At 46.7% G+C, this 27938-nt stretch overlaps 2 protein-coding genes and 1 long non-coding RNA gene across 7 annotated transcripts in view; 2 read left to right on the top strand and 1 right to left on the bottom strand.

Moving 5' to 3' along the window:
* The first annotated feature begins 49 nt into the window (after nt 1-49).
* Nucleotides 50-27359, top strand: LOC105688801 (calcium uptake protein 3, mitochondrial). 5 transcript variants are annotated; one of them, XM_048657294.1, is made up of 12 exons: nt 50-91; nt 21441-21582; nt 22211-22321; nt 23459-23506; nt 23831-23913; nt 24546-24608; nt 25249-25353; nt 25908-26030; nt 26106-26329; nt 26411-26568; nt 26670-26827; nt 26903-27359. In XM_048657294.1, the coding sequence occupies exons 1-12, from the start codon at nt 65-67 to the stop codon at nt 26969-26971; spliced, it is 1311 nt and encodes a 436-aa protein (XP_048513251.1). In that variant the 5' UTR covers nt 50-64; the 3' UTR covers nt 26972-27359. The 5 variants fall into 5 exon arrangements, with proteins under 5 accessions (XP_048513251.1, XP_012260774.2, XP_020709610.2 ...); XM_012405351.3 differs by lacking the exon at nt 50-91 and adding an exon at nt 2604-2837; XM_020853951.2 differs by lacking the exons at nt 50-91; nt 25249-25353 and adding an exon at nt 2604-2837.
* LOC125501428 lies at nt 1302-5374 on the bottom strand. Its single transcript, XR_007279005.1, has 2 exons — nt 3230-5374; nt 1302-2378 (listed from the first exon to the last, which is right to left on the bottom strand). It is a non-coding gene; the product is annotated as an uncharacterized LOC125501428 (long non-coding RNA).
* A 143-nt stretch (nt 27360-27502) lies between the features above and the next one.
* LOC105688802 (hemicentin-1) overlaps nt 27503-27938 on the top strand; it is a 42441-nt gene continuing 42005 nt past the window's right edge. The window contains exon 1 of the mRNA XM_048657288.1: nt 27503-27876. The gene's annotated coding sequence lies outside the window, so the exon portion shown is untranslated. The remainder of the gene's footprint in view (nt 27877-27938) is intronic.

The following is a 27938-nucleotide window of genomic DNA, read 5'->3' as shown; positions in this document are numbered from 1 at the left end:
CCGCTGAGCTGCGCGCGGAACGGTAATAAAATATCGTAAAATTTTTACCCACAGGCGCCACATCATGCCGCCGATGATGATCGGGAGCGAGGTACATATATATATAATATGGGGGGGGGGGGGGGAGGGGGGGGGGGGCGGCTGCGCAGGGACCGCAGTGAGATGGGATAATTTTCAATTATTCAAATCAGAAAGGAGATCGAGAAACACGATACGGTTGGGAAAAGCCGCCGAAATTTCCGACGAGACGATCTTGAACTTTGTGCCGGTCTCCCCCCCCCCCCCCCCTCCCCGTTGCCGCGGCCTCCGCGAGCGCCCGATCGGCATACTCGAACCCGAGACTCGTGGATTAATTTCCTCCGGGGGTTTTCCTTTGAGATAATCCATGCCGTTCGTTCGCCCTTCGAAGTTCAAACTACCCATCGCTAGGCAGCTGCGGAATGCCCTCCCCCCGTTTAAACAAAGTCAAACGAACACCGTCTATCCCTCATCACCGCTTCTAGCTCGGTGAAAACAATTCAATTTTCATGCTAATTGCAAACTCGACGGAACATCGTTCGACCCACGAACGTACACGTACGTACGAGTCGCACAATAGCTGATGGAAATTTTTTTTTTCAGACCGTCGCTCGATCTTCTCATTTCTTTTTTTTTTTCTCCCGAACCTCTTTTATAACGGAATTCGTCTGACAAAGGCAAAGAGATCACGTAGAGAGTGTGATGCATACGAATCAAGATTATCCGGTGGGCGCACTTGACTTTTAAAAGTCCAGACTCGTCTGGCGCTTGTCCTCCTCCTCCCTCTCCTCCTCCTTCTCCTCCTTCTCCTCCTCCTCCTACTTCTTCCGGCGGCATTACATATTCTTTCGGAACTATTTTGTTGCATAACACCGTATATACACGTGTAACGTAGCGGTAGCCTCGGACAGAGCGTAGAGTCTTACTTACTTACTTACTTATAGTCCCGGCAACGTTACACCCTTCGATATCTGTTAACAGGGGGTAACCCCTATAGATATAACGCACGTGTAACGTATCGCGTGAATGCAAAGATTTATTCCGTATTGTATTCAGATGAGACCGCCGCGAGTCTGGCGAAGAGATGAAGCCGTTGATATAGGTCAACAATTCTCGGGAACGCCGCCGCGCTCTCCTCGAGTTCCGTCTGGATTATAGTTTCCTCCCCTTTCCTTTTTTTTTTTTTTTCCCCTCCATCCCTTTTCAATTCCACATCTATAATACTTGTGCTTCCATTTCTTTTATGTATGATTTTATTTTCTTGTTCCATCTTCTTCTTCTTCTTTTTTTTTTTTTTTTTTTTTTTATTCAACCGTACCGTATCGTATATACATACATGAGCTGTATATTCGGATATATTATATCAGAATTCGGTACCTTTGATCCCCCGTATGCTATATGGACTTTTTGTACACCCCGTACCGTTGCGTTACGTCGAGCGGACAGCAAACCCCTTTGAAAAGAGGCATCGCAATTAAATAGATTAGAAAAAAGGATTTGGGGAAAAAAAAACATATTCCAGAGAATAATGTCGGGCAGTACAACGTGTGTGTGTAGTGCAGCGTATAATTTACGCGGTACAGGTTACGTAGTAGGTTCGATTAGGGCTTTACGCGTTATCGTGTTGTTCAACTCAACCAGAGCTCGCACACTCGAGAAGCAATAAAAATCTTACACGGAGGATAAGCGTAGATCTCGACCGAAATGTACAAATAAACTCTCGCCAACTACATCAAAAAGTAGATTTAACAGAAAAAAAAAAAAAATGTCATTATCTATCCAGAGAGAGAGAAACAATGATCTTATCTGTGGCTGTAAAATTCAAATCTCAACGATGAATTGTTCTTATCTTCAACGGATTTATCTTCTTTCGACAACGGATTAGAAAGAAAAGAAAAAAAAAAAGGTCATCGGCGTGTAACGGACGATCTTGATCGCACGTGTGTATTTTTCTTACCGAATCCTCACGGAGCCGAAGAAAGAGGATTGTAAATGACGAGGATAATAAACAGTCACCTGCTACATTCCTTTTCTCTGTATATTTATTGTGGAAATTCTTCATTTCGAACATCGAACGTTTCGCTTAGAATTTTCTGTTCGCTCTCAACGGACTCGATATATACGGTGGAATATCCGCCGCATCTTGTCCCCAGAGGACGAAAGTGACGATCGAATCGATATCGGTCGAAGGTCCTTCGGAAATTTGACATTTCAATTCGTCGATTTTTGATACATCTCAGCATCGTTGCACCACTGGGACGTCGCACCGGTTGCGTAACGATCTATCTCGCCTCCGTGATTTTACAGAAGGTAATGGAACCCCCCGCGCTTCGACTTCCGCGGGGAGTAACGTGCATTTCCTAAATGGAACAAGAATGTTTTCTCATCTCCGCGTGTTACCAACGGCATCGCGTACATTGTAGGGTTATTAATAGCGGGGCAAAAGTGCCTGAGAAAAAGTATCTCGACTATATTTAAACGACTAGTAGTGCCGGCGTAGCCGGTCTTTAAAAATTCAAGTATTTCGTCTGCTGGTCAGGGGGGCACGCGCGCGCGCGCGCGCGCGCTTCTCGCGTCGACTGCTGGATCAGCTGACGTAGTTCGGCAAGATGGCGGCGTTGGTCGGTCTGTCAAAACGTCTGGTCGTATTTACGCCCGGTTTGAGAAACGTTCGACGCGATTACAACACCTGGAATCCGGGCGGTACGACGCGGAGGTTCAGAGCCGGTCTGGGATGGATTGTCGGAGGTTCGGTCGCCTTTTATTTCGCCTCGAAATACGCGAAACGGAACGCCGTCCATGCCTTCAAGCTACGCAAGGTACGTTGGATTGAAGTGTGGTGTGTGCACCGACGCTACGATGCAGCGTCATCGATCGCTCGTCGACCACCCGTTATCCCCACGTTCGCGATCTCGTTCACCTTGAGCCCGAGCGTTAATCGTCGACGAAAAATCAACATCCGCGGAAATCCACGCCCGAAGTATCGTTCGTAGGAAAACGGCAGTCTCCCCGCGTCTACGCGATTCCCAATCATTCCGCAACCTCTTCCGCCTTGCGGTCGGAAACTCATGTTTTTTTAAACGAGTTCGTGTACCACCCAACTGACAGCTAACAATGCGATAAGAACTCGCCCATTAGCGTTAATTAGCCGGATAAGTTTATCCGGCGCGTTGATTCGAGCGGGTTCGATTATCGAGGTGCGTGTACGTACGTGTCGTTGTTCCCGACGGTTCTCCTTATTTTCCACATTTTCCCAAAACCGCTATTCGTAGTAAAAATATTATTCGCCCCCTTCTTGGATCTCCGCTGCTCTCCGAATCTCGACCCTCTCCGGTCGCTCCGCATCTCGCGACTCGACTCGACGCTTCATTTCACGGGAGTTGGATGGGGGACGAGAGCGTTTTACGCAGTCGCTGCTGAGCTTCTGCGATCTAAACAGATATGTGGATTACTCTCGGTTCCCCTTCACGGTTAACTTGAGAAATGTGTGTCGACCCATGCGTGGATGTAACGTAAACAAAGTCATGGGGGGGGGGGAGGGGGAGGGGGGAGGGGGTTACGTTAAACAGACGTCGGGTGTGCCGTTTCGGAATCCCGGCGTAAACCACCGAGTCCTCTATACTTTAAACGCCCCGATGTTTTGTCTGTCTTCCCTTTTTTATCGCGACAGGTTCCAACTCATTTTCAGGGAGAATTGAAACTTACCAATGGGGGAGAGAGGAAGACGTTAATCACCTTCTATCCGAAATTAATAAACCACCGACTCTATTCAAACGACTCGACGCGCCCGAGAGACGTAGATTTAGAGATACGTTAATCCGGGTGATATAGACGCTCTCCATTTTCTCTGATCTCCTCGGGACACCCTGTAATTCCTGCGTCGAGTCGATCGTCGCTGCGACGCACGTATGGTAGTCGTTGCGTTTTTACACCTCGACAAATGACGTGGAAAATTACAACCTTATCCCCGCAGTGGCGTCAGCTGATCGATCGGACGATACGACGATAAAATTAAATTGTCGGGAAAGTAACGAGAGTCGCTAACAATTTAGCCCCCCCCCCCCCCCTATGTCCTCATCGGATCAAACCGAGAATCCAACACACCTATAAAAACCGAGACGGAATGACCTGGCACCGAAAGGTGATCGGTGCGGTAAATTACACGGAATCGGAGTGACCCTAAATTCCCGTCAGCGCGTATGTGTTTTACAGGGGGGGGGTGGGACTCGCGCGCCCTGTGTGGTCCGATGGCAAGAATCGAATTTCGAGATGGATAAGCGATCGAGCCCTGGGGTATAAACGGAATATTTCTAGAAACGATTGGAAAATTGGAGAAAATAAGAAGAAAAAGAAGGAGGGAAAAAAATCGAGACGGCGAAACCGATTGTGATTGTGTTTCGTCTCGCGCGCATACCGTACAGTTTCGTTCTTATCGCTTGCGGTGCGTAACCGTAGGTAGAAATGTGGGGTCCACGCGTAGGTATAACGCTAGAAGATGAGATGAGAGAGATGACGTGCGCGCGTCTCGTCGTCGTCGTCGTCGTCTCTACTCGCATTCTGTATGTATCTCGGAAATACGCTTATCAATAACTCCGTGGAATACTTCTTCGCTCGGCGCTATCACGGACCACACGCGAGTAGGTCTAATGCGCGAAGATAAATTATTTCTCCTTCCTCTCTTACCGCCGCTGCTGCCGCTGCACCAACTCGACGCGACGAACACCGCGTATAAGTTACGCGACTAAAGTATGTAATACAGAGAGACTGATTGTAAGTGCATTACGAAGGTCCTCCGTTAAAGAAGAAGAAAAAAAAACTGAGCTCGATTTTTTTTTTCCTATTTTCAATATATATATATATGTTTACCCCACTCGTGCCAATACGACTAGATAGGATCCGAGGAGGAAATTCCTTGAATTTTTTTTTGTTTCGAACGAGTCCTTCGACTTGTTCCTCTCCGTCGAGAGAGAGAGAGAGTGTGGGTTTGATTAATTCGGTAGAAAAATTTCGATCGAATCTCCCTAGATTTATTACACCGAGTATGTATAATTGTCTCTAATTATTTTTTAATTGCCGCACCGTACACGTTCCGAAGCATTTATTCCATCAGATTTCATTCCGTTGTAGAGAAATCTCGTGTTATATATAGGTATATATATATATGGTCTACGCTCGTTTGGTTTGCTTTGAAAATGTTTCGGATGCTGGCGGTTAATTGTATACACCCATATAAGAATTGAGCGCGATCCACATCCGGAATACCCGAGGGGCTGTTCGCTCCTGGTACAGAAATCCGAATTTAAAAGTCGAATTGATCCATTTATAAAATTCATCGAGTTGTCGCCAATTCTTCGGTCCGAAAAGCGAAAAACCGTAAGGATATCTCGATGGAAAAAATCCAAACGACGAATGAAACCAAATGCGGCGCTTTTCTTATTTCCTTTCCTTTTTTTTTTTTTTTTTCTCCAAGTATACCTGACTATCTAGCACACCGCAAGTTTTTTTTCTGCGCAATGAGGTAATTTCATATCCGTTGAAGCAAATCAATAGAAGCCGAAAATTGTCTCTTAAATACAAGCTGTTACTGCACGATTGCCTATATTGTTGTTATTATTATTATTATTTATTGCGCCACCCGCTGTTCAGCAGGTAAAAAATTGTTGGGATATTCAGCTGAATCATTCCACACGCGAGTAGGTCTGTGTACCGAGCGAAGTCATTAAATCTCATTATTTCGCAAGATTACTACATTTTTCGTGTACAATGCATGGTCGCGCGTGTCGCCCGTCACGTCTCGCTAAATTTACTCAACTTTCTATCGGCACCTGCCACAGCTGCGGGTATCGCTACTTCGTCGAAGAATTTATAATAACGATTCGACAGCACGAGCCGTCGTTACAAACGCGCCAACGTCTCATTACGCAGAACCCCCGATGCATGCGAAAAGAGGAAGGAAAAAATAAAAGCCAAAACAAAAAAAAAACAACAACAACAACAACAAACAACAAAAAATGCGCACATCAGCCGCGGCGAGAACCGAAGGGCAGAAGAAAGGAGCAAAAAAAAAAAAAAGGGGAGAAATAAAACTCAAAATTCCGTGTATAATTTTGGGATCTAGAAATCAGTCCCGCGCAGATTCTCGTAGATTATACCCCGGTGCCGCAGGCCTGTACACGGCGGTGTACACGGTGGTCCATCTACAGCCTCCGGGACCACCCGTTCGATTCCAGATTTCTTACAGTCCTCATTTTGGTTAATATCTTACCACTCGACGCATATTTCTGAGCCTTTGTGTTCGTTTTTTTTTTGTGGCCATTTAATTTCTGTTACACGACAGATTGTACGTACACGGATATAAATGTACGACCGAATCGTTACCTATGTTCTCTATGATTAACGATGTGCGGTGTGTACTTTGTTTTCTGTTTTTTTCAATTTTTCGAATCGCTCGCTCCGTAAAATGGTTATTTTAGTGTCAAGAGTCGAGTTTGTTGATAATCGCGGCGTCCGTCGGTCGTACAAGGTGAAAAATTCGATAGGGCGACGCGTCTGAAAATTTTTTGATTTATTTACACATCTCGCGACACGAATGTAAGAAAGAACGAGAAAGAGGCGCCCTCGCCTATCGTAAAATAGTCCGTACTCGAGGAGTGAAAAATAGTGAAACACTCCAGCCCCGCGTTTGTCTACGGAACGAGCGGCGGTTCGCCCTCAACTTTTATTACGAGTCACCACAAAATACTCCGTTAACCCCAGCGCGGAACTACATAAAAAATGATTGACGAACGATCGTTCGACGGACTTTTTAAATCAGACTACGTTACATGAGAAATAGAAAAGAGAAAAAAAAACAAAAAAAAAAACTGACACACGGACAGCGTTTTATATACTTATGTGTATTTCGGCGATATTCGGGTGTACAGGAATGACAGGGATATATGTATATGGAAGCGTGTGATATATTTTGGTATTCGAGGAATTTTTTTTTCTGGGCTACCGCAACGGTGGGTGGACGGCAGCAGCAGCTACGCGTTGGCTACCGTGGGATTAACTTTTATCTTGATCGCGATACTTCATTTCTTCTTCTTCTTATCTTTTTCATTTTTTCATTTTTTTTTTTTCATTTTTTTTTGTTTTTTTTACCTGCACTACGCGGGACCCGTCTTATGGTAATAGCGAATGCGGCTAATGGCTTAACCCCGCAATACCGCAGCTGACCTTTTTTCAGCTACCCTAGGTGACCCGACGCCGCGCGCAGCGTCCCGCAGGGACCCACCTTAACGGGCGTGACCGTAAAGTTGGCAAAATTATGGCGAGATTTTTTATTTTATTCATTCGGTCTCTTGTTTTTTTTTCTCTCGTTTCTGAAGTTCAGATTGAAATCTCACCGGTTCCAAAATCGTTTACACCGATCCTCTCTAGTTTTCTATTCTCGGCTTTCCCTTTTCTTCGATAATTTCAAAACTAAATGTCCGCAGCGAGGCGACGTGGTATTCGAAAATTTCGAAAGATCCGAAAAGATCGGTTTCAATTCACGTATAGATCGATCGGAAGAAAAAGGGGGAAAAAAAGCACCGAGTAAAATCCTATCGCTAAACGGCAATATACGAATTAACCTTTGACTCGAGGATACGGTCTCGAGACGTCTCTCCGTCGTAGAGATCTGAATAGGATCGGGGATAATCTTTATCGCTGTAGAGTCAGATGCGTGGCTCGAGTTACAGATATTCCATGCCCTCTCGGATATTCGAACGCTCTTATATATGTAGTTTCCGTGTCTCTTGGTGGTCGGATGTAATAACGGGTATACGTATAAATACTGGATTTTATCCAGATGCCGAAATCGATCGATCCGTCGATCGATACGTACGTGTACTGGAATTCCCTACGTCCCGTTACCAAAATCCTCCGTCCTCGGCTATCGTCACATGTTTTTTTTTCTTCTTTATCCTATTCATCGCATTCCCGCTACTCCGAAAACTCGCGAAAAATCTCGTACAGACTCCGCATCCTTCGAGGATCTCAAACTGATACACGAATTGCTTCGTCTTCTTCTTCCTTTTTTTTTTTTCTGTTCAACTCCGTTGGTTTCCCCGTGCAAAAACGTCTCAATTCTTCGGATCAACCACCACAGTGTGTCATGTCATTAATTAAAACCGAGTGCGAATTATCGACGATCGTGATTTCCGTTTGAAACGGCGTTGCCGAGGTAGCCGATGTGTAACCGGACGTCTAATCGAACAATTCACACAGCTCGATCTGCAGTCGCAAAATTGATACGTCGATGACGCGCGTGTATAATATTCCTATTACAGCCGCGTATATAGGCGTAACATCGATATAAACTGCAGTCTGTATAAAATTCAAATATTTTCTACTCCCTTCGCGCATTCGATGATCCTCGCACCTATCGAGCCGATAATATTATGCAGGAATCCCGTGTAATTAACCGTTTAATTGGCCTGATTGATTGTCACACCGTATCATTATCATTATCATTATCATTATAGTTATTATTATCTTTCTCAGTTTTTTTTCAATGATTTTATCCTATCGGGGGATGAAATCTGCAGTATGCGAAAAATAAATCCTACAAATATACATACACATAACCAGCTCCCGTATATTTTTATTGGTTCATAATAATTATTTGGTTTTTTTTTTTTCATTTTTTTTGTTTTTCTTCCACCTGCAGGGATATACAGTAGCCCACAGTCTTTGATATTCTGGTCGTACATATCTTGTTCTGTGTAACAAAAGAAAGAAAAAAAAAAAGAAATGAAAAAAAAAAAATTAAAATAAAAATAAAAAATCAACTTACATAATTCGGTCGGTCGGAACAATGAGATGCATAAATATAAATGCATATCAAGGGTGTACGTTAATAAACGAGTATGTCGGTCGGTCGGTCTCTAGTTTCGTCAGTCCGTCCGTCGGTCGGTCGGTGCCTCTGTCGAATAATCTTCAAGGGCACCGCCTCCACCAACTCCGCCTTAAATTTTGACCCCCTGCCCCATCCTTGCCCTCGACCCAGTCCTCGAAGATCGCCAGCCAACGACAAGGGATCTCGTACTCGTTTCCTCCTCTAATACGTACCGATTTTTAACTCGGTTTTCATCCGATTTCTTTCGACGAAATTCTCGAGTCGTTCGGACGCTCGTGGAGATCGATGTTGAATGCCGGTGGGACGAGACGCGCGTATCGTAGGTACTCACAAAGTGTCGCACCGAGACCCGGACCCGGAAGTAGCCGGTGGTTAATTTTATCAATTAGCCACAATCAGCTGAGTCGTGTGAAACTCTAATGACTTAAATGCGACACCCAATTCAAACGACGCATCACTCACCCTGGTTATGTTGTACGCGTCCAATATTGTGTATATATGCGCGTGAGGGCAGCGTGTCACAAGTGCGTAAAACCGGGTTCGTTGACCGTATTTTACTGTTTCTTACAGCTCGCAGAAGCCGTTTTACATCAATTCTAACGAAATTTCTGTCGTTTCTTGTCTTTTTTTTTTTTTTGTTTTTTGTCCCAATGATTTTTCAATCGGTAATTCGAATCACGCGGTATTCGGAAAAATTGCGTGAACTGTGTAACGTTAGGGAGAAATTTGGCTTGCCAGAATATCATTTTTTCACCTGCAGGCCAACAATAAGAGCGGTGCTGAAAGTCGAGAATCCAGCGCCGCCTCCCTTTCACTCAAGATTCGCTTCTGCTGCGGCTCTTAATTTAAATTCTGACACCTTCTTCGCTCTACCCCCGTTGAAGTAGGATTCATCTTTTTCTTTTTTTCTTCTCTTTTTTCTTCTAATTTGCGATGCGAAAATTTGGGAATATTCTCCGTTCTTCGATACGTCGTTGTACGTATACGCGGTGCATACGACTCGTTTAATCGGACGCGCATCAGATACGCTGGTATTAGACATTATTTACGACCAATATCGTCGCTAGCCGGCCTCGGCGATCGCTGATGAATTAACGATCTCTCGTCCAATGCGCGAGATCTCTTCGTATCGCCAAGCGAAATATTTAATGTACGAAACTCGTAACGAACAAACGATCGAACGAAGCGCGTAGGCCGTGACGTCCTTTTCGATCACACGGACAGACGTGTCGCTGTTAGTCGCCGATGGCAAAGTGTTCCAGACTTTCGTCTGGTTTGTTCGTATGTATTTGTAAGTAAGAAGTTACACGACCGATTCAACGTCGTTAAAATGTCGGTACTGCAGTTTATCGAGAAACCGTTGAATTCGTATCTACGGAAATTTCATCGCATCTAATCCTCGCGGTCGTACTCACCTCTAGTCCGTTTTGTTTTCGTTACATCGTTTCAAAATTGATTTGAGAAAAAAACAAAAACAAAAAAAACAAAAACAAACCGAATCGGTGGAATCGGAGTTTCGCGGTATGAGACTCCGTCGCCTTTCCATGTACGAAACCGTTAAAGCCTCGTTTTACGACCCCTGGGGCCACCGGAATTACGGGAATAAATCAAGCGGGTGTTGCAGTTTCTTCGTTTAACATCACGTCGTGCCTTACGCTAGCGGTTTTTTTTTTTTTTTTTTTATCCAAAACATATTTAACGCTTTTATACGCGCGCATACGTTTAACCCTCGATCACGTACGGGGGGTCTGATATTCCGCCCCCGATGAATAATCGCGACCGGCTACCTTTAATCGTTTAACGCTCACCGGGGACGCCTAGCCGCGGCGCCCAGATATTTATCACTCTTCGTTGTACATACATATCGTACCGTTTCGCGATCGTATAGGGCAAAAAAATTTTCGACTCGAATCATTAAGATGACGAGTGCGGTAGGACGGACTCTCGCATTATGGGGGGGGGTTCGTAATCTCCTCGTTCGATCGCTGAAATATCGAATCTATCCCGATGATTCGAGATATATATAGAAATCGAGCACAAAAGTAAACCGCGTTTCGCAGGGGTAAAAAAGGACTCATCGTTTCGCGGCGTTCGGTAAAAGCGTGCAGAGCACCGCGATAGCCCCGAGTCGCAAAAAAGAAAAAAAAGGAAAGAAAAGAAAAGAAAAGCAAAAAAAAATGAAAAAAATGAAAAAATATTTCACTTAAGCCGAGTCGCGATTAAAAGCGACGCCCTCCGGTCGTTATGCGGAGATCTTTTTTTCGCGGCTCGTTTTTCGGTCCCCGTGCGCAAAACGGTGTTACGGGATCCGCATGTGTAATGAGATATAATGGGAATCGCGAACGCCGTTGCCTCGGATATCGTACGCCTCGAATTTTCGATCAAATAACTTTTGCGTACAACCTGAAATTAGCCGCGTCAAATTGTGACAGGTTGAAAGATCTTTTTCATCGATCTTAGCTACGTCGCTCGTAACGACTCGCTTCTATATTTTGTTTGACTTGATCGAAAATTTTGGTAATCCGAAGACCAACGATATTAGCCCCAAGGTTTTACGACACCCCGTTCGATCCTCGGGGAGAACCGAGCGCCTGATTTAATCGACGCGATCCCCGAAATTACGTTGTACACGTACATAGAGAATTTCGTCGGGTCGTTCGACGATATTCCGTCTCTAGATATCAGCGGCACTGCAGTTGCTAACGCTATCCACTGTACGCAATGTCTCTCTGAGTAACGTACGGTATACGTTCAATTAGGAGAGTCAATAAAAATGCTATAAAATATCGTCGGAACAGAGCGAGGTCTCCTTTTCAGCGATTCAATGACCCTGCAAATGGCGTATCTCGCTGTATCCGACCTCGTACGTGCGTATACATAACGATCGCGAAGGACGTTTTATCTACCATTCGAATTAGTCGAAACTATAGGAAAAAAACCTGCATCTCCTGCACGGAGCGTCGAATAACAAGAGACTCGACTCGATTCGTTTGTTTTTTATTTTTTTTGTTGTTGTTTCGTTCGAGTTCGACTCACCCACGTGGGTCGCGCCCACATCGTCGCATCTTCGGTATACCCGCGCCCACGGGTATTTGAACTCATATATTCCTAATAAGTTCTTCGGCTTGTCGCTGAGGCGAACACGAGTTCTTTGAATCGTTTAGAAGCGGGGCCGCAAGGTACACCCGTTCGAACTATTAATAATATAATCGTGTAGAGCGCGCGTCGAAGGCGGGGACGATGTATTCCGAACGATGCGCTGTCTGTGTCTGTGTCTGTGTCCGCAGCCCACGATATCGTACGCGGTACACAACATCCATATTCCAGTAGTAGGAATAACGTCGGGGAATAACGCGAGCTCGTTCGTTACCGAGTTCCTGCAGAGGTGGTCCAAGAGATAGAGAGAGAGAGAGAGAATCGGGCAATAACGTCTTAATTATCGAAGCTCGGTATTTAAATCCATGAAAATTTTTCTACGAGGATATACAAGATGCCCCGTGGCTTCTTCGTCGATCCCCCGCATCCTCGAGAGGAAAGCACGCATCGCGCCCTACCTAAACCCACGCGTTTCCTTTTCATGATCGTAAAGCAAATAAATTCTTGCGATGCGCGGTTTACCGAGTTTCCGATCGTGTCCCGCGAGTCTCGTGCTCGGTGCCGTTTTACCGAACGTCACCGCGGGAGCGGGACCCTCCTAGGGCGTGAGGATTTTTCGGTCCGTTGGGAGGTCCTCCAGTTCCCATACACGTGGTTTTTCTTTTAATTTTATTCGCGGTCCGTTGCCGATGGCGAATATCGGTCGGTCGTCGAAAATGCGAGCGGGGGGGACGGGGTCGTAGTACAGCGTTTCGTCGTTCCGTAACGTCGTCCGGGTGTTTTGCAGGGGATTGATATTCCGATCCCCGATTCCCGGTATACGTTACCCTCGAGCCGACGGTAGAAACGTGATCGGAAGGGTTTACGAGCGCTTCCCAATTTCCCGAATGGGTAATTACCGCCGTTACATCGGCAATTAACCCAGTTTATAACCCATCCGCCAGTGGGCAACGACCACTATACACCAGCCTCGCCCTCGGGAATCGTATATACGTGTCACGATTACCGGTCCGTACTACGAGTCCCTTGTTTTCGAACAAATCCCGTGGTCACCGTTGGAAACTACACGAGAAATGCCTCAAAACGTTACCCGAAAAACCTTGTTCGGTCATCTTTATGTGACACGCTCTCTCTTTCTCGACCGAGTTTTTCACCCTGTTCTCTACGGGGCGATCTTAACGATATATATATATTCCACGTCCGCGCGCGGACACCCCCTCCCCCTCCCTCCCTCGCATACGTTCTCGGAAGAGAATGAAGATGTTGGGAAATCGTTCGTTGGCTCCGATGCAGTTCGCCGGTCCTCAGCCCCCTCCCCCCCCCCGCCCTCCCCTTCTCCAAACGAGATTGTGTACCATAGATAGCGCGAGAGGACGTAAAAATGAGGGAAATCGGTATCGCGCACGGGTTACGCGTTTCTTATCGGCCTCCGGTTATCGCTATCTCCCGAGGAGGAGAGCCAACGAATTGAGAAAATGAAGCTCGTACAGCTTTCGTTATGCGCTTCACATAACTGGGTTAATCGACCATCTCCCGGAATCGGTGGCGGAATTTTATTCACTCGAACGACCGGACGGCGGCGGATACGCGGCGTCGTCGCCGATCGACCCTATACTGTTTTCTTCCATATCCCGTCGAAGAAAATCCCGATCCGGTAATCGCATCGATCTCGCGACGTTAACGTGTGTCGCTCTAGGCCCGCGCCCGTATAACCGTATCGCGAAATAGTTGCCGAGTATTCTTGGCAGGCGCATCTGTCGCCAAAATACGAACGTAGCGTTCGTTCGTTCGTCAGCGTATTCCAACCTCGACACTCGTCGGTGTTATAATAGCCACGGAAATATCCGTGAGTCTCGTTTCGTCGGCGCATCAACGCTCGAAATTCCATCGCGATTGTACGGGTGGCAGATCGCAACCGCTGCGGTGTGTGCGGATCGGCGAGACCGAATCGCGACGTCGATTCTCTTTTGGAAAATTCGCAGGGGCATTTTTCACCACCCGACTTCGTACCGCCGCCCCGAAATATCTGAACGATATTTTCGCCGCCGCTTCCTTCGACTCACGATTCGCCGACCCCCTGCGGTCGCGGGGCGGTCAGCCGAACTTTTTGCGCGAAAAATTCCTCTGCGGAGCCCGGACTCGGTACCCGATCGGGTTCTCCGACCCCCCGGCCCCCCGGCCCCCCGGCCCCCCCTCGCCCCCTTCGGTCGACTCTCCTCCGTTCTCCGACGACTCGTGTGGATTTCATACACCCGCCGCACCTCGCGAACAATGTCCTGTGGCGACGAGTTAAACTCGACACCGAACTTCCTTATGTAGAGCGTTCGGATTCTCCGTCGAATGCACAAGTATCGCGTCGTCGCGTCGCCGGTTCGACGTGCGTCCGATCGTCTCGTTGCGGTGACGCGGACGCAGCCGGTCGATCGGTTCTCTTTGAAGATATTCAGACGATGCACCGCGCGCCGCGCGCAAGCGAACGTGAAATTAAAAGGGGTTACGTTTTTAAACTCGACTCGACTGCCCACATCTCGAATCGTCCGATGAGAAGCACGCGCGTCTCTCTACTTCTAATTACAAGGCCCCCCGGGCATCCGGTGCAGCCCCGTCCGCCGTCTAATAGAGACGCATCTTCGATCTAAGAGCCACGCGTATAGCTTCTCTCCACTCTCCGCGCCGCGCGCGAGGGCTATGGAAAAATTCGATTTGGGGGGGAGGGGAAGTGGGGCGATTTCGAAAGAGGATCGGAAATCGGTAAGCGCGACTACTCACCACCACCACCACCTCCGCGTTAAGGAGTAGTCAGTCCGCAATTTTTCGACGTGGCGCGCATTTTTTTATTTTTTTTTCTTCGGCTTTTATTCGAGTTACAGCGAGTTCCGCGTTTTCGTCCCTTTTCCGCTACGACGAATCTCGAGTCATGTGGTTCGTTCGTTCGTTCGATTTCCGAACCCCCGAGATCACGGTCGGGCGGTCGTACGCTATATAGGTATACGTCTCAATGAGTTACTCACGTCGCTTCTCTCTCGTTTCTCCGACTGGTTTACGGTACCTCGGGGCTCCGGCGGGGTTCTCTCGTTCCACCGCTTAATTGCCTCTTACTCGCCTCATAAGGGGGCAGACCGAGAACGGCTAAATAAATATGTCCGTCAATTTTTCCGCCCCCGGGGGCCACCGCCGCCGCCGCCGCCGCCGGTGAGACGGTAAAGTTTCACCGTCCGAATCCGTCCGTCCGTCCGTCCGTCCTCATCCCGTAGCAAATCAGCGCTGAAACTGGCTCGCGGATCGCGTTTATCGTTTTATTCGCGGTGCGGTACGATCGAACGAACGGCTGAAATTTAATCCACGGCGATCGGCTGCACCGGCGAACCGTCGCCTCGTGTAGGACGAAGCGTACCGCGTTCGTCGATCGGGCGGGCGGGCGTATCCTAGTCCTTCGGTAATTGTCGGTGCTGCCCAACGGACCGTAAATCTCTTTAGTGTCAATTGGTCTCGAGCTCCGCGCGGCTAGGGAGGCGATAGATACCCTTCGGAAGGATTTCGCCTAACGGCGTGGGTGTACGGTAGTTGGCTCCACACGGATCCGCGCGAGTTTCTTATTCCTCAATTATTACATACGCGCGTTTCGTTTCTTCTTCGATTCTTTCGTCGAGGAGTGCCCCGCGATATCTATTCTCGTTCGCATCCCCCGTATCGGAATCTATTGTTATTATGGTTTACGGCGGGACGAACGGATATGCGTCGGACGATCGTTGTTATTGTTATCGTTATTGCACACGTGGGCCGATAACGGCCAACGCCTCCGATCGATGACGAGGTTCGATCGATCGTTCGGACTAACGACAGATATTTCGCCTGTCCCGCGCGCTTTATCGCCCCGTGTTAATCGCACGTTCGTTGCGACGATCCTTTTTTCACACGCGAGCAAAACTGTTCTCATACTCGATCTCCGTGTATAATTACACGCACCTTACATACCTCACCAAACGAACGTGGCGATTTTACCGCGCCGCGGTCACCTCGGTGCGCTCACGATTTTTATTGAATTTTTTTTTATTTGGTTAATTTAAAAATAACAAAAAAGTAAACTCCTTGGAAATGAGAAAAGAGAGAAAAGAGGGAAAAAAAAAATGAAAGACCGAAAATATTTATGCCTGGTATAACAATTATCACCGTAAACTCGAAGAATTGAAAGTTATTATTATGCAGCTTCGTATCTCCTAGGCTCACAATCAGCTTTCTCTCAACTCTTTAGTCATCCCCGACGCGAATCCAACGGCCCCGCGGTATTATACCGGCGTATTAAGCGTCGGGGGTTTCAAATTGTGATTTATTATACGTTTCATACGTACATATATATACGCTAGAGAGAGCGCGACTTCCTTGGATGTGCGTTTAACGTGAGCGGCGTATGCCCTCCCCGTGTGAAAGAGCACCTGTACGACGTGCGCGCTTTTAAATTACAAGAGAGATATATACCTCGGCAACCTGTACGAAGCAGAGGTATGCGAGACACCTACCTCCGGGCATCCAACGTTAAATCATACACTCCCGAATATTCAATTATACACCTCTACCGCGGCTATATACCTCAACTGTTTTAGATTTAGCGCTAATTATATTCGGACAAATCATTCGACCCCCAACCTGCCCGTCCGACGAACGCCGGCCGCCTTCCATTCGCCAAAGGGATGATTCAGCCACCCCCGTGGCACAAAACGATACGGTGCGCCGCCTAGGTGTGCCGTAAAACTACCTGTATACCTATATCAACGTTTCGCAGACGGTCGCGCGTGCGGAGAGAGACAACGCGTCGTCCGGTGGTGCGAGAAAAAACGAAAGCAGCCTAACTAAATAAGTATCACTTTTTTACCTTTTTTTATTTTATTTGTTTTTTTGTTGCTCTCGCGTTTCGGTATTCGCGAATCTCGGTTTCTCCCCATTGGCAAAACTAATCGGATCGGTTTACCTCCTCGACGACCATAAATCGCGGGATCCGTTCCGTCGGTTGTTATCTTTGGAGGAGCTTCCTTCGCCATGGGACTGTAACCGAAGCGTGTGTAAAATACTCCTCGGAGAAACGCGTGTATTTCACATATACGTATACGTAATTATACTACAGTCGATCGAAGGTACTTAGACTGTACTTACATTTTATTCGTTGTGTATATACTTTCTTTACCTACCCGCCCTCCACCCCCTTCGCGTCGATGACTCTGAGAATTTTTTGAATCCGCATTGCGTACACCCGTTTCGAGAAGCGATCCGGTCGGAGGAACTTTCGCGGCGCGTCGATTAGATATAGAAATTAATTAATTCGTATGTCCGAGACAGGGCGGCAGTGAACCGAGGTTTTTATCGCTAATTAATGCAATTATCGCGGCCTCCGAAATACGTGAAAGTAAGTACGGAGGGCTCAACGGCGCGACGCGTGTAACGGTGGCTATAACGTGGCGCGAGGCTGACCAATTAAACGCGTTAAAGCATCAAGTTACGGAATAATATAACGAAAACCTTAATCACGGGCGTCGGTGGTGCGACTGATTTACCGTACGTACGTGACGGAGATTCGAGATTCTTTTTTTGTCCAGAGTCGACGTGATCGAGAATAAGTTCCGCGTATACCAGCGTCGTCTCTCCAGCGATGCGACGAATAAGAAGCGCGGGGTCGAGAAAAAGTAATTCTTTGGAAATTCTGAAAATCGTAAAATTAAAAGCGAGTTTCTTTCCGTTTAACGATTCCGGTTATTTTCAACGAATGTCCCCGCGGAGTGGTGCAGAAGCCAAGTGACAAACTGCCGTCTGTAGTTCGGCCAAATTCCACGCCGATGAATCCGTAGATTTCGAATGAAACTCGGGGGTATCTCCCGGCGTCCCCCCTTTCGCGATTTACGAGAGGTGTGAAATTGTGGATTAGTTTTTTTTTTTCCCCATTTTCTTCCTTTTTTTTTTCGTTTTTACCTACATTTTTTCAGGCCGAATCCGAGACGCGTGAGTACCAGGTAGTACGCCGTGTCCTACACCGCGCGAAGCGGATTTTCGATTTTATTTTTAACATAAATTATCGTAACATAGAAAAAAAAAAAAAGAAGTACATAGGTGGCGGATGTCACGGTTTTTTTTGCGTATAAAAAAGCAAAACGTATTAGGCGTGCCTCGTTTGGTGGTTTGCCTTGGTTTCTGGGTACGCGGTGCATCGATTCGTGAGTTTCAAGCGCCCCGCGAGAGCGCATATATACATACATATGCATGTATGTATACACGTAACGAGTAAGTTACGAAATCATAAATATTCGTGAGGGTTCATTGTTTGTTTAAGAGGCGCCCTTTCCCAAACACTTGTACATCTGTTCTCTCGCCAGCTGAATTTATTGAGTCGGATCTACCGTATTTAAAAAACATCGCCGCGACTCGAAGGAGACTCGCCCGTAGCGCGGCGTAGGTGGCAGAGTGTCCTGAAGAAAAAAAAAAAAAAAAATTGAGAAAAAAAACAAGAAAAAAAGAGATCGCACTCGACCTTCTCGTTGGTCGTAGGTATATCCGCCGTTCGCCCTTCCGTACGCCTCGCGATCGACCTTCGTTTTTTTTCTCTCGCAGACGATCAAAGAATTCGGACGTATTCGCGATTCGCGGCTCGAGGATAGAAGATAGGAGGAATCGCGATCGTTCGCCGCGCTTGTACAGGCGAACCGTGTATATATCAGTTTCTATAACCGTGTCGACTTTGCCTGGCGGGTATAATTCCTATGCAAATATCCACCGATTGCCGTCCCCTCGATAAACCCTTTACGTGTATGTCGGTATATTTGAATACGGGGGGGGGGGGGGGGGGGGGGGGAGGGGAGGGGTGGGGTAGGGGGGTACAGCCGCCTGGCGGAAACACTGCTATCTGATTTCAATTTTCCTCGTAATCACGTACCTCGGGCGAAATTTTCTCAATTATAGTAATAATCGATTCGCTCTCGATGTACGTACGTACGCACACACATGCGACGAACGCTATACACGTAACCCGTGTATACCATTTAATGGAGAGGCAGTCCAGGTATTTGCGCAATTTGTGGTTATAACGAGATACCGATTAACTTAAATGTCTTCGGATTAGCGCGCCGCGCGACGACGGTTATTGTGCGCGCGTAGCCGGGCCGGGCCGGGCCGGGCCGGGCCGGGCGGCGGCGTGTAGCAGCGCCCCCCATGAGAATATCACGAGCGTGTATTATTAACGCCGCCTCTTATACATATATACACATGTAACACGCGTGTAAAGTGTAATATCGACGGTGTTCGGTACACGTGCAGCGCGTACCTCCGCGCTCTCTAATCGTCGGCCTCCGTAAATGATAACCGACGTGTACCGGAGCGAATTATTATACCGCGAGTAAACAAATTTGAACCGCGAACAACGAATTTTTTAATAGCTGGCACACATTCCCGCAGGAATTCCCCGATTACCGAGTTTCGAGTGGGACGAAAGGAGGGGGGCGAGGAGGAGGAGGTACGAGAAAGGAGAGTCGCCCGGGGGACCGACGTACGAAATTATTCCGGAATCCCCGCGGCACCCGATACGCTCTCCCGCGGGAGCGCGGCACCCACGCGCGCACCGCGCGCTTTTCAACGTAACCGTGGATAGTATGAAGTAAAATTGCCGCACCGCCTCGTATTCTACCTGTAATCGTTAGTCACGCGGCTGCGGCGGGGGACCACCCAGATGGAATTTCGTCGAGTCCGCCGCCGACACCGGCTCGCTTTAACACTTCGAAGATCTCGTATTTTCGCCGTGCGAGGGAATCACTCGGAAATTCGCGATTCGCCGACCGACCGACCGTCTCTAACCATCCGCGATCGGGTGACAATCGTTAGTCAACCCCCTCGAAATTTATCGCACCGGTGAGGACCGAAAAATTTTCATTCAACTCTTCCACCACCGACCGCACTTTTCCCCTCTCTTTTTATAATTCGTATTGTTATTATCATTTTTTTTTTTTTTTATCATCTTCCCAAGCAGTCACAGGTGGACAACACGCAAGCTGCGTGCCCCCGATGGACGTGGAGCCGGGGATTCGAAAATCGGGAAGACTGAATCACACAAATCACCACCCTCTCACGCGTGTTCGTTTATAAGAGAGACAGATATTTCCGCGCGTTACAATTTATGCGACGGTTAAAGTTTTTTTTCTTTTTTTTTCTTTTTTTTATTTATTTCCTTTCTTCTCTCCTTTTCTTATCCTCTCGTATTTCTTACACCGGCTGTTTGGGTACCTGTGCTGCACCCCGTTTCTTATACACTCGTTATTTACGGCCGGTTAGACTCACCCTATATACATATATACATATATATATAATTATATTAGAAAAGTGCTGCACTCAGTGATGATTATTTTTTGTTCCTCGGAAGACAAAGGACGATTTTTACACCGCGAGGGCTTACATAGCGGTCGTTGAGAGGTAGCGCAACGAGGGACGGATCGTATTCACCCTGGAACGTAACCGTCTTTATTTTTTACGCGACGTGGCGAATCGCGAGCAGATTTCCTTTCGATCCCCGACGTTTCCGTCTGCGTGCAACGATTTTGCGATTCGAATCACTTGGCGCGGACAAAAACGTGAATGAAAACCGGGCAGCGACGGGCGCTCAAATCGCGACGAGCGTATCCAATGCGAAGGAGGGGACCCTCCGGAAGCTGCGTCTTTTTTTCCTTTCTTTCGATTTCCACGTTATATATCGAGCCACGTCATCGGCGAAAAAGATTTTCCGCGGGGAAAACCTCGAACGATTTACGGAAACGTCAGCAGCGTCGCTAAGCTCCGAAAGGTCGTTCACTCCGAACGGGACGGACTGGTAAGTCCGCGCGTCCCCTGGGAATGTTAAGAATAAAAAATATCATTTTCTCAATTACGGCGGCGTAGACGATTGTGAGAGGAAATCGCTAGTGCAGTCCGTACACGCTCCGTTATCGGTTCGGTATCAATTTTTGCATATCCCTCGTTTGAGGCCGACTTTCTGTATACCTGCGTGACCACGTACGTTCGTTCGCGCGCGCGCTGTACCACGGCGAATACGGGAGGTTGGTGTCGGCGCCACGAGGGCAAACTGGTTCGTCCTATAGATAATCAGCGCCCTGTTTGATTTTCTGTAAGAGTCAGCAGTCTCCGCATAAATTAACGTGTCGGCAGAGGAGGCGTCGAGGTGCCGCAACGCGGCGCCGACCTCGCTGGCTTCTTCGCCCTCTAACTCCTCCGCGTCGAGGCTGATTATAATCCCGATTCGCGATTAACCCGCGACGCGTGGGAGACCGGCGATCTCGCAAAAATTACTCCGATCGCCCGATTTTTTTTTTTTTCGTCGCAAAAAAGAGCTCTCTCAGCGACTTCCGTTCATCGATGGGGGGCGGACGGGTTCCTTTCCGAAAGCTTTAACGACGACTATTTTCTATTTTTCTCTCAGAGGGACGACGACCTGCACAAGGCGGTCAGGTTGACGGGGAGGGAGCGAAGATTCATCAAATTTGCTTCGGTCGAGTACGACGGCCAGCTCTACATGACTCCTCAAGATTTTCTCGACAGCGTTGTTGAGTCTCTTCCGAGGCGTGAGTATCCTGCTCTTATGCTACATCTATATTAGAGCTGTAGATTTTCTGCAGCCTCCGAGCACGATTTATAACATCGCAAAGTTGTTTGGACGGACGGACGGATCGATCGATCGATCGATCGATCAACGCGATAAAGATACTGTAGGTACGGAGTTTTAGGATGTAAATATTCGCGTTGTTTGGAGCATCGCAGTTCGTCGGCCCTGCGAAAGTTGTTTTTTTTTTTTTTTTTTTTTTTTTCTTTTCAAACACGCGTCGTCAATCGATGAAAAGTTATTTCGCACTTCAACGTACTCTCCACGTGTCGTTACTCTACATTCCGCCGCCCCGTACATCCCGCAGTTTAAAAAAGGGGTTTTAAATATCCGCTTGGAAAATGTATTTTAACTTTATACGTCGAACAACATTTCGCATCCGTGACGCGGCAAATACCGAGATGACAAGACGTGAGATGTTTTCATTTATATACAGGAGGGCGAGCGGTAAGGAGCCGATTGAAAGTCAATGTCATCGTCCTTTTTGCCGCGGATCTTGTTATCTTAGCGAATATAAACATCATCTCGCGACGCCGCACGGCGGTGCACGCACGCACGGCGTATCCTCATCGCTTACTTATTCCTTGCAGCTCGACTGAAGAGGAGGATCTTGTCCGACAAAGAAATCGAGGTGATGAGAAACGCAACGCCGAATCTCAGTCACGGTAGCCCACAGATGTTCAGGAGCCTCAGAGACAAAGGTACGTACGCGATGGATGGCGATGGAAAATTTTTAATACCTTCGAGTTTTCGCTCGACAACTCCGACGATTGAAGTTTTCGCTACTGGAATTGAAATTTCACCGAGTATAATGGCGCTAGCGACGAAAGCTGAAAATCGAAAAATCGAAAATAATAGACGAACTAACGAAAAAAGACTTTCGGCTCCGTCGAGGCGACGACAGCCCCACCGAGTCTGAATTAAAGTGCGTCGAATCGAATCGTGCGCGTGGTGTATAAAAATCGTACGCGTATATATATATATATAAATCGGAGTATATCATAAGTAGATGAAAGGGAGAACGTTGCGTTTCGTCACGGTATTTATCCACGGCATCCCGAGTCTCGAGTAGCGTGACTATTTATTTATGAGTATTTCGCTGCACCTCGAGCAACGTCGTATTCAACGTTTTGTACTACGCGCTCGCCGAATCGTGAAAACCAAATAACACCGCTGAATCACATTCGGGAATAGAAATTCAAATTCGCAGTTCAGCCAGTTTCCAATTCTGAAAATCGTCCGCGCGATCTATACGAGCTGCTAAAACTAACGCGGAATGTCTGTTTATCCTCATTCTCGTAAACTCCCACCTCGTTTGTCCCTGTCTCTATTCCGTAGGAAAAACTATTCGTTTCCCCCCCCCCCCCCCCCCTCCCGTCAGCGACGACCTTTATAAACGAGACTTTCCTACGAACACGCGTTGGGCGGGAAACTGATCGATCTCTCTTTAAAATCCAAAGCGATCGCGAGTGCCCTTCGTCGTTAGCTCGACGGACCACCACCGCTTGGCAAAGGACCCTCAAAGACGAAGAAATTAAGCGCTCCGGGCCGGGCAGCGGTCAAACGGCCCACCCAGCCTCCCCGTAGACCGTGACTTTTTAATGGCACCTCATTTTTCGGGATCGATTAGCCGGTTAGTTATCCCTATTTAACGAGCCCCCCGTAACACGACTCGGAGGCGGATCGGACGGCTGAAAAATAGGAAGCTGCCGATAAACGGTGTCGCTTGAAATTCATAACGTTCCAAATTATCCCGCAATTTATTTATTTTGTATTTATTTATTTTCTTTCTCTTCTTCATTCCAATTTATCGGATGTCGTTCATATTTCTGTTACAGGGATACTTTCTTACACCGAGTACCTCTTTCTGCTATCTATTCTCACCAGTAAGTAAGGGCAGAAGTGATCTATGATCAGATATTTGGGAAGGGTTGGGGGTGAGGGGGGGAAGATCTTCTTCTTCTTCCGCTTTTTGTTTGGTTTTTTTGTCAAATTTTTTTTTCAATTTGGTAACACTTAATTCTTTGGCGACGATATACGACGGTCAATGGTCATTTCCTGTCGAGTCTGAGCGATAAGTAGAGGTATAAAAGTCGCGCGTTTCGGTTTAAATCGATGAGCACCCCATATATTGTCTGTGTATTCAAGATAAACCCTACCGGTCCTCTCTGACGAGATGCGACGCTTCATCAATACGACTCTTTCCATAGAACCACAAACTGGATTTCGGATCGCCTTCAACATGTTTGACATCGATGGAAACGAACGTGTGGATAAAACGGAATTTCTCGTGGTGAGTAACTCGTTAAATTTATCATCGGATTCGTCTTCGTGTTTTTCTTAATACCACGAAAAAAAAAAACCCTCTCTTATAGAAATACAGCGGAAATTTGCAGGTACAGTTCGAAACGGTGCTAGATACACGATCGTATTCATATTCACGTAACGAATAACTCTTGTATTATTACTTCGCCTGCCACGTTTCAACGAATCCAACACCCGGGTATACATCAGGATTAACCCCCACCTCACGATCGAAACTCTCGTGAATTCACGAGCGATAAATTTACTCGATGATTAATTTGGCTACGTGCACAGCTGTACCCGACTTCGGCGAGTACGTGTGTTAATTTTATATTGATAATATTCAGCCTACCTTGCGTATCGAGGGCATAAAAATTAATAGCCTCTCTCACCGTACGCGTACTTGCCTGGGTTCTGAATGACCAATTCTTGTTCCCTTCGTTCCCTTTTTTTTTCATCCAGATTTTATCGTCGATATTCGATTGACATGAAACGGTGCGAATTCTTCCGAATGGTTTCGCAGTTTTATCATTTCGTGAAAAAAAAAAAAAAGAAGCACCGCAATGACTATTCTCTTTTTACACACCCTATTCTACTTCCTTTGAAATGAAATTTCTACAGATTCGACGACTTCTGGGCGGTAGTCTTAAGGAACGGGATCTCGACGAAGCCACGTCGCAAGTTGTGAGTTTTATAAACCGCTGCACAAAAATCGAATGGTCCGAACGTCCAAACGATTTTTAAACATACGTACAACAGTTTCATAACATACAGATTCGTCAGTCCACGCTTTTGTAGACGTTTCACGCACTCGGAACTTATCCAACTTGTTTCAGTTTCCTCGTTATAACATACCTCTCGTAACCAGTTCACAGATTATCTACTAACGGCAGAAAGAGTTTCGCTTTTTCTTGTTTTTTTTTTGTGTCACTTATAATTAAACTGCTTTCATGTGTTAATCCCCTCGTCGCAGTCTCGACGGAGATGCGTGTACATGTGGCTTTTGTTCGTTTTGTGCTTTTTCGTTGTTTCATTTATTCGTCGATCGAGTTTCTCATTATCTTACAACGTAACTAATGAACAAATTCAAAGCAAAAGGCGCATTTCACTAACATCGATAAAATATTTTAATTCATTTTCTTTTTCTTTTTTTTTTTCTTCCTTTAATTCCATCAACGCTCTTCGGTATAAAGATCAACGCGATCACGTTTTGCGTCTACTTCTGTATTATAACCGCACGCTTTGAGTTTTCAAGCGAGAGTTCTTAACGATCGAAAAACGTAGATTTATTAATTAGTTTGATATTTTCATTTCAAATCATTAGCTCCGCACGCTTGTTGCCCCAAGCGAGGAAGCTCTTCGCGAAAAGGCCAAACTCCGGAACGCTAAAATTGCCGAGGCAAACCGATCAATCACCTCAAACTCATACGTAAGTCTGAACATCGAGTGGCGACTCCGCTACTCGTCTGCGGTCTCTACTCGCCATTGTTTCTTTATTTTGGCTGTGTGAGGCCAGGTTTTTTTTTTTTTGGGTTTATTTTCATCGTTCCATTATACAGGAACCCCCCCCCTCCCTACCTGATGGTATCTTACCCGCTGCACATCGCGCATTTTCATGTCGTCGTCTCTGCAGGAATGAGTCGTTGCTGGATACATCTAATTGTTACATTAACGATCACACGTATCGCCGAGCATTAATTTCAGATTCCTTGGTGCTGGAACATTCCACGGGTGAAATAATTGCGATTGTCGTCGAGGAACAGTGGCGTCCACAATCGTCCCGATCGTTTTCGCACATTTGTCGTTCATTTATGTGTATTACAGTACATTACAATGTTGTTATATTAACATTATACATTACAATTGTGACGTGATCGTAATTACCCATTGTTCGGAAAAATTAGCTTAACCGCTCGTACGAGGTGATTGAAGAAATCTACAGTTCTTCTTTTTTTCTGTTGTTGTTTCTGGCCGACTGCGTAGATGGAGAAAATTTTTAGTCACGCTTGGAGAGGACGGCACGGCGGTAACGCGGAGATGAACGAAAATTCATTGGAACAAACGAAATCGGGGGATGCCTTGTCGGGAAAATTCGAGGACGATCAAGTAATTGGAGAATGATCATTAAAGTGGTTCGTTCGATTGGTATTTAGTTGATCGATCGAGTATATTTTTTGGTAGGGTCTGCAACGTCGTCACGCCGTCGACACGACGCTCACGACACATTTTTTCGGCAAGAGCGGTAACGACGAGTTGAGGTACGACGGCTTTCGTCGTTTCATGGAAAATCTTCAGCGAGAAGTACTGGAGTTGGAGTTTCACGAATTTAGCAAGGGTCACGACACCATATCCGAAATGGACTTTGCCAAAATCCTGCTACGTTACACCTACCTCGACACCGACGAGTCAGTTTCTCTCCCACTTTCCTCGCACTTCTCACCCTCTCGAGTTAAACTGGAATCGCTCCATTATTTCCGTTTCTCCAGGTACGACAAATACTTGGACCGGCTACTGGACCGCAGCAGTCACGAAGTTGGAATCAGCTTCGAAGAGTTTCGAGTATTCTACGAATTCCTCAACAATCTGGAGGACTTTACAATAGCGATGCGAATGTACACGCTCGCCGACCATCCGATTTCCAAAGGTACGGTAAACGGATGATCGATCGATTGCATCGATTTGATCGTAGATGAGTCTGTAGCGTTTCTCTCTTACCCCTCCTCCCATTTTTTTTTTTTACGCAAGATGAATTTCACCGCGCCGTCAAGATCTGCACAGGTACGAGCCTCACCCCCCACATAGTGGACACCGTGTTCGCGATATTTGACGTCGACGGCGATGGTCAGCTCTCTTACAAAGAATTCATTGCTATAATGAAGGACAGACTTCACAGGGGGTCGAAGGTACGGTTGATCTTTTTTTCATTTCACGGCTGATTCAGATTCGAACGATTAGCTGACGACTCTTTAATTCCACAGTCGCAGACGCGGAGCGAGGGTTGGGAGGCGTTCAAGTTTTGCTTGAAGCAGGAAATGAAGGCACCGTGATATTTTGTGCAAAAAAAAAAAACGAAATGTCGTCAATTTTTGTCGACATACTCAGGAAAATTTTGCCGTCAAATCGTCGCTATGGCAGAGCCACCCCGCAGTATGCTTATTTAATTTATTCTCATTACGAGCTACGCGATAATTTATTTATGGAAGAAATGGAAGTTCTCAAGAGACCGTCGTTCGAAACGACGGTCAAACATTGGATACGTTTTAAACGAGTTCCTTCTAATCATTTGTGCTATACATCGAATCCCGATTGGATTCTTGCTGTGAATATATTTATTCGTATTTATTGAGATTATTTAATGACAATTGTTACGAGTATCTTTAAGCCACACTAGTCTCTGTTAATTTTGATTGCCGAAATGAATGAAATGACCTTGAATTCCAGAATTAATTTCAGTACAATACCATCGCGTTACCTCGAACTGCACTGTCGAAGAGTGTTCCTACTAAATTCAAACTAGTAAGTAAATTCAAACAACCGCTCTGCGGCAAAGTTGGTTCATTGAAACGCCTCGGAAGGCGCCACCTTATGAGTAGGCTCGGCGACCCGCTAAGGGATATGTTCGAACGAACAACCGATCGCTGATTAGTCGGGCGCCATGTGCAGCAAAACCGAACGTGACAGAGTAAGTGACCGAAGTGTGACGAGAGTGTGAGAAAGATGGCGATGAAAGGGAGAGTGAGAAAGTAATCGAGGCGACAGAGATGCGCAGATTATGACTTCTATATAACTTCCGGTTTTGCCGAACATGGCAGCAGTTCAGCATATAGCACAAGCCGAACCGCAGGGTGCAGTGGGTAGTGACCGGGTCATGGAACCAGAAGCCTCAATGTCGCCGGTTGGAAGCAGCAATCGGTGCTTCGTGGAAAGCGGGTTGCCTGAAATCGAGTACAAGGTAACAGCGATTACAATTTTTGTTTGATCTTAACATCGTGCGGTAAAAAGGAAGAGTAACCG

The sequence above is a fragment of the Athalia rosae genome, chromosome 6 (assembly GCF_917208135.1).
Source record: "Athalia rosae chromosome 6, iyAthRosa1.1, whole genome shotgun sequence".
Lineage (NCBI taxonomy): Eukaryota > Metazoa > Arthropoda > Insecta > Hymenoptera > Athaliidae > Athalia > Athalia rosae.
This window is presented reverse-complemented; position numbering and strand designations above follow the sequence as displayed.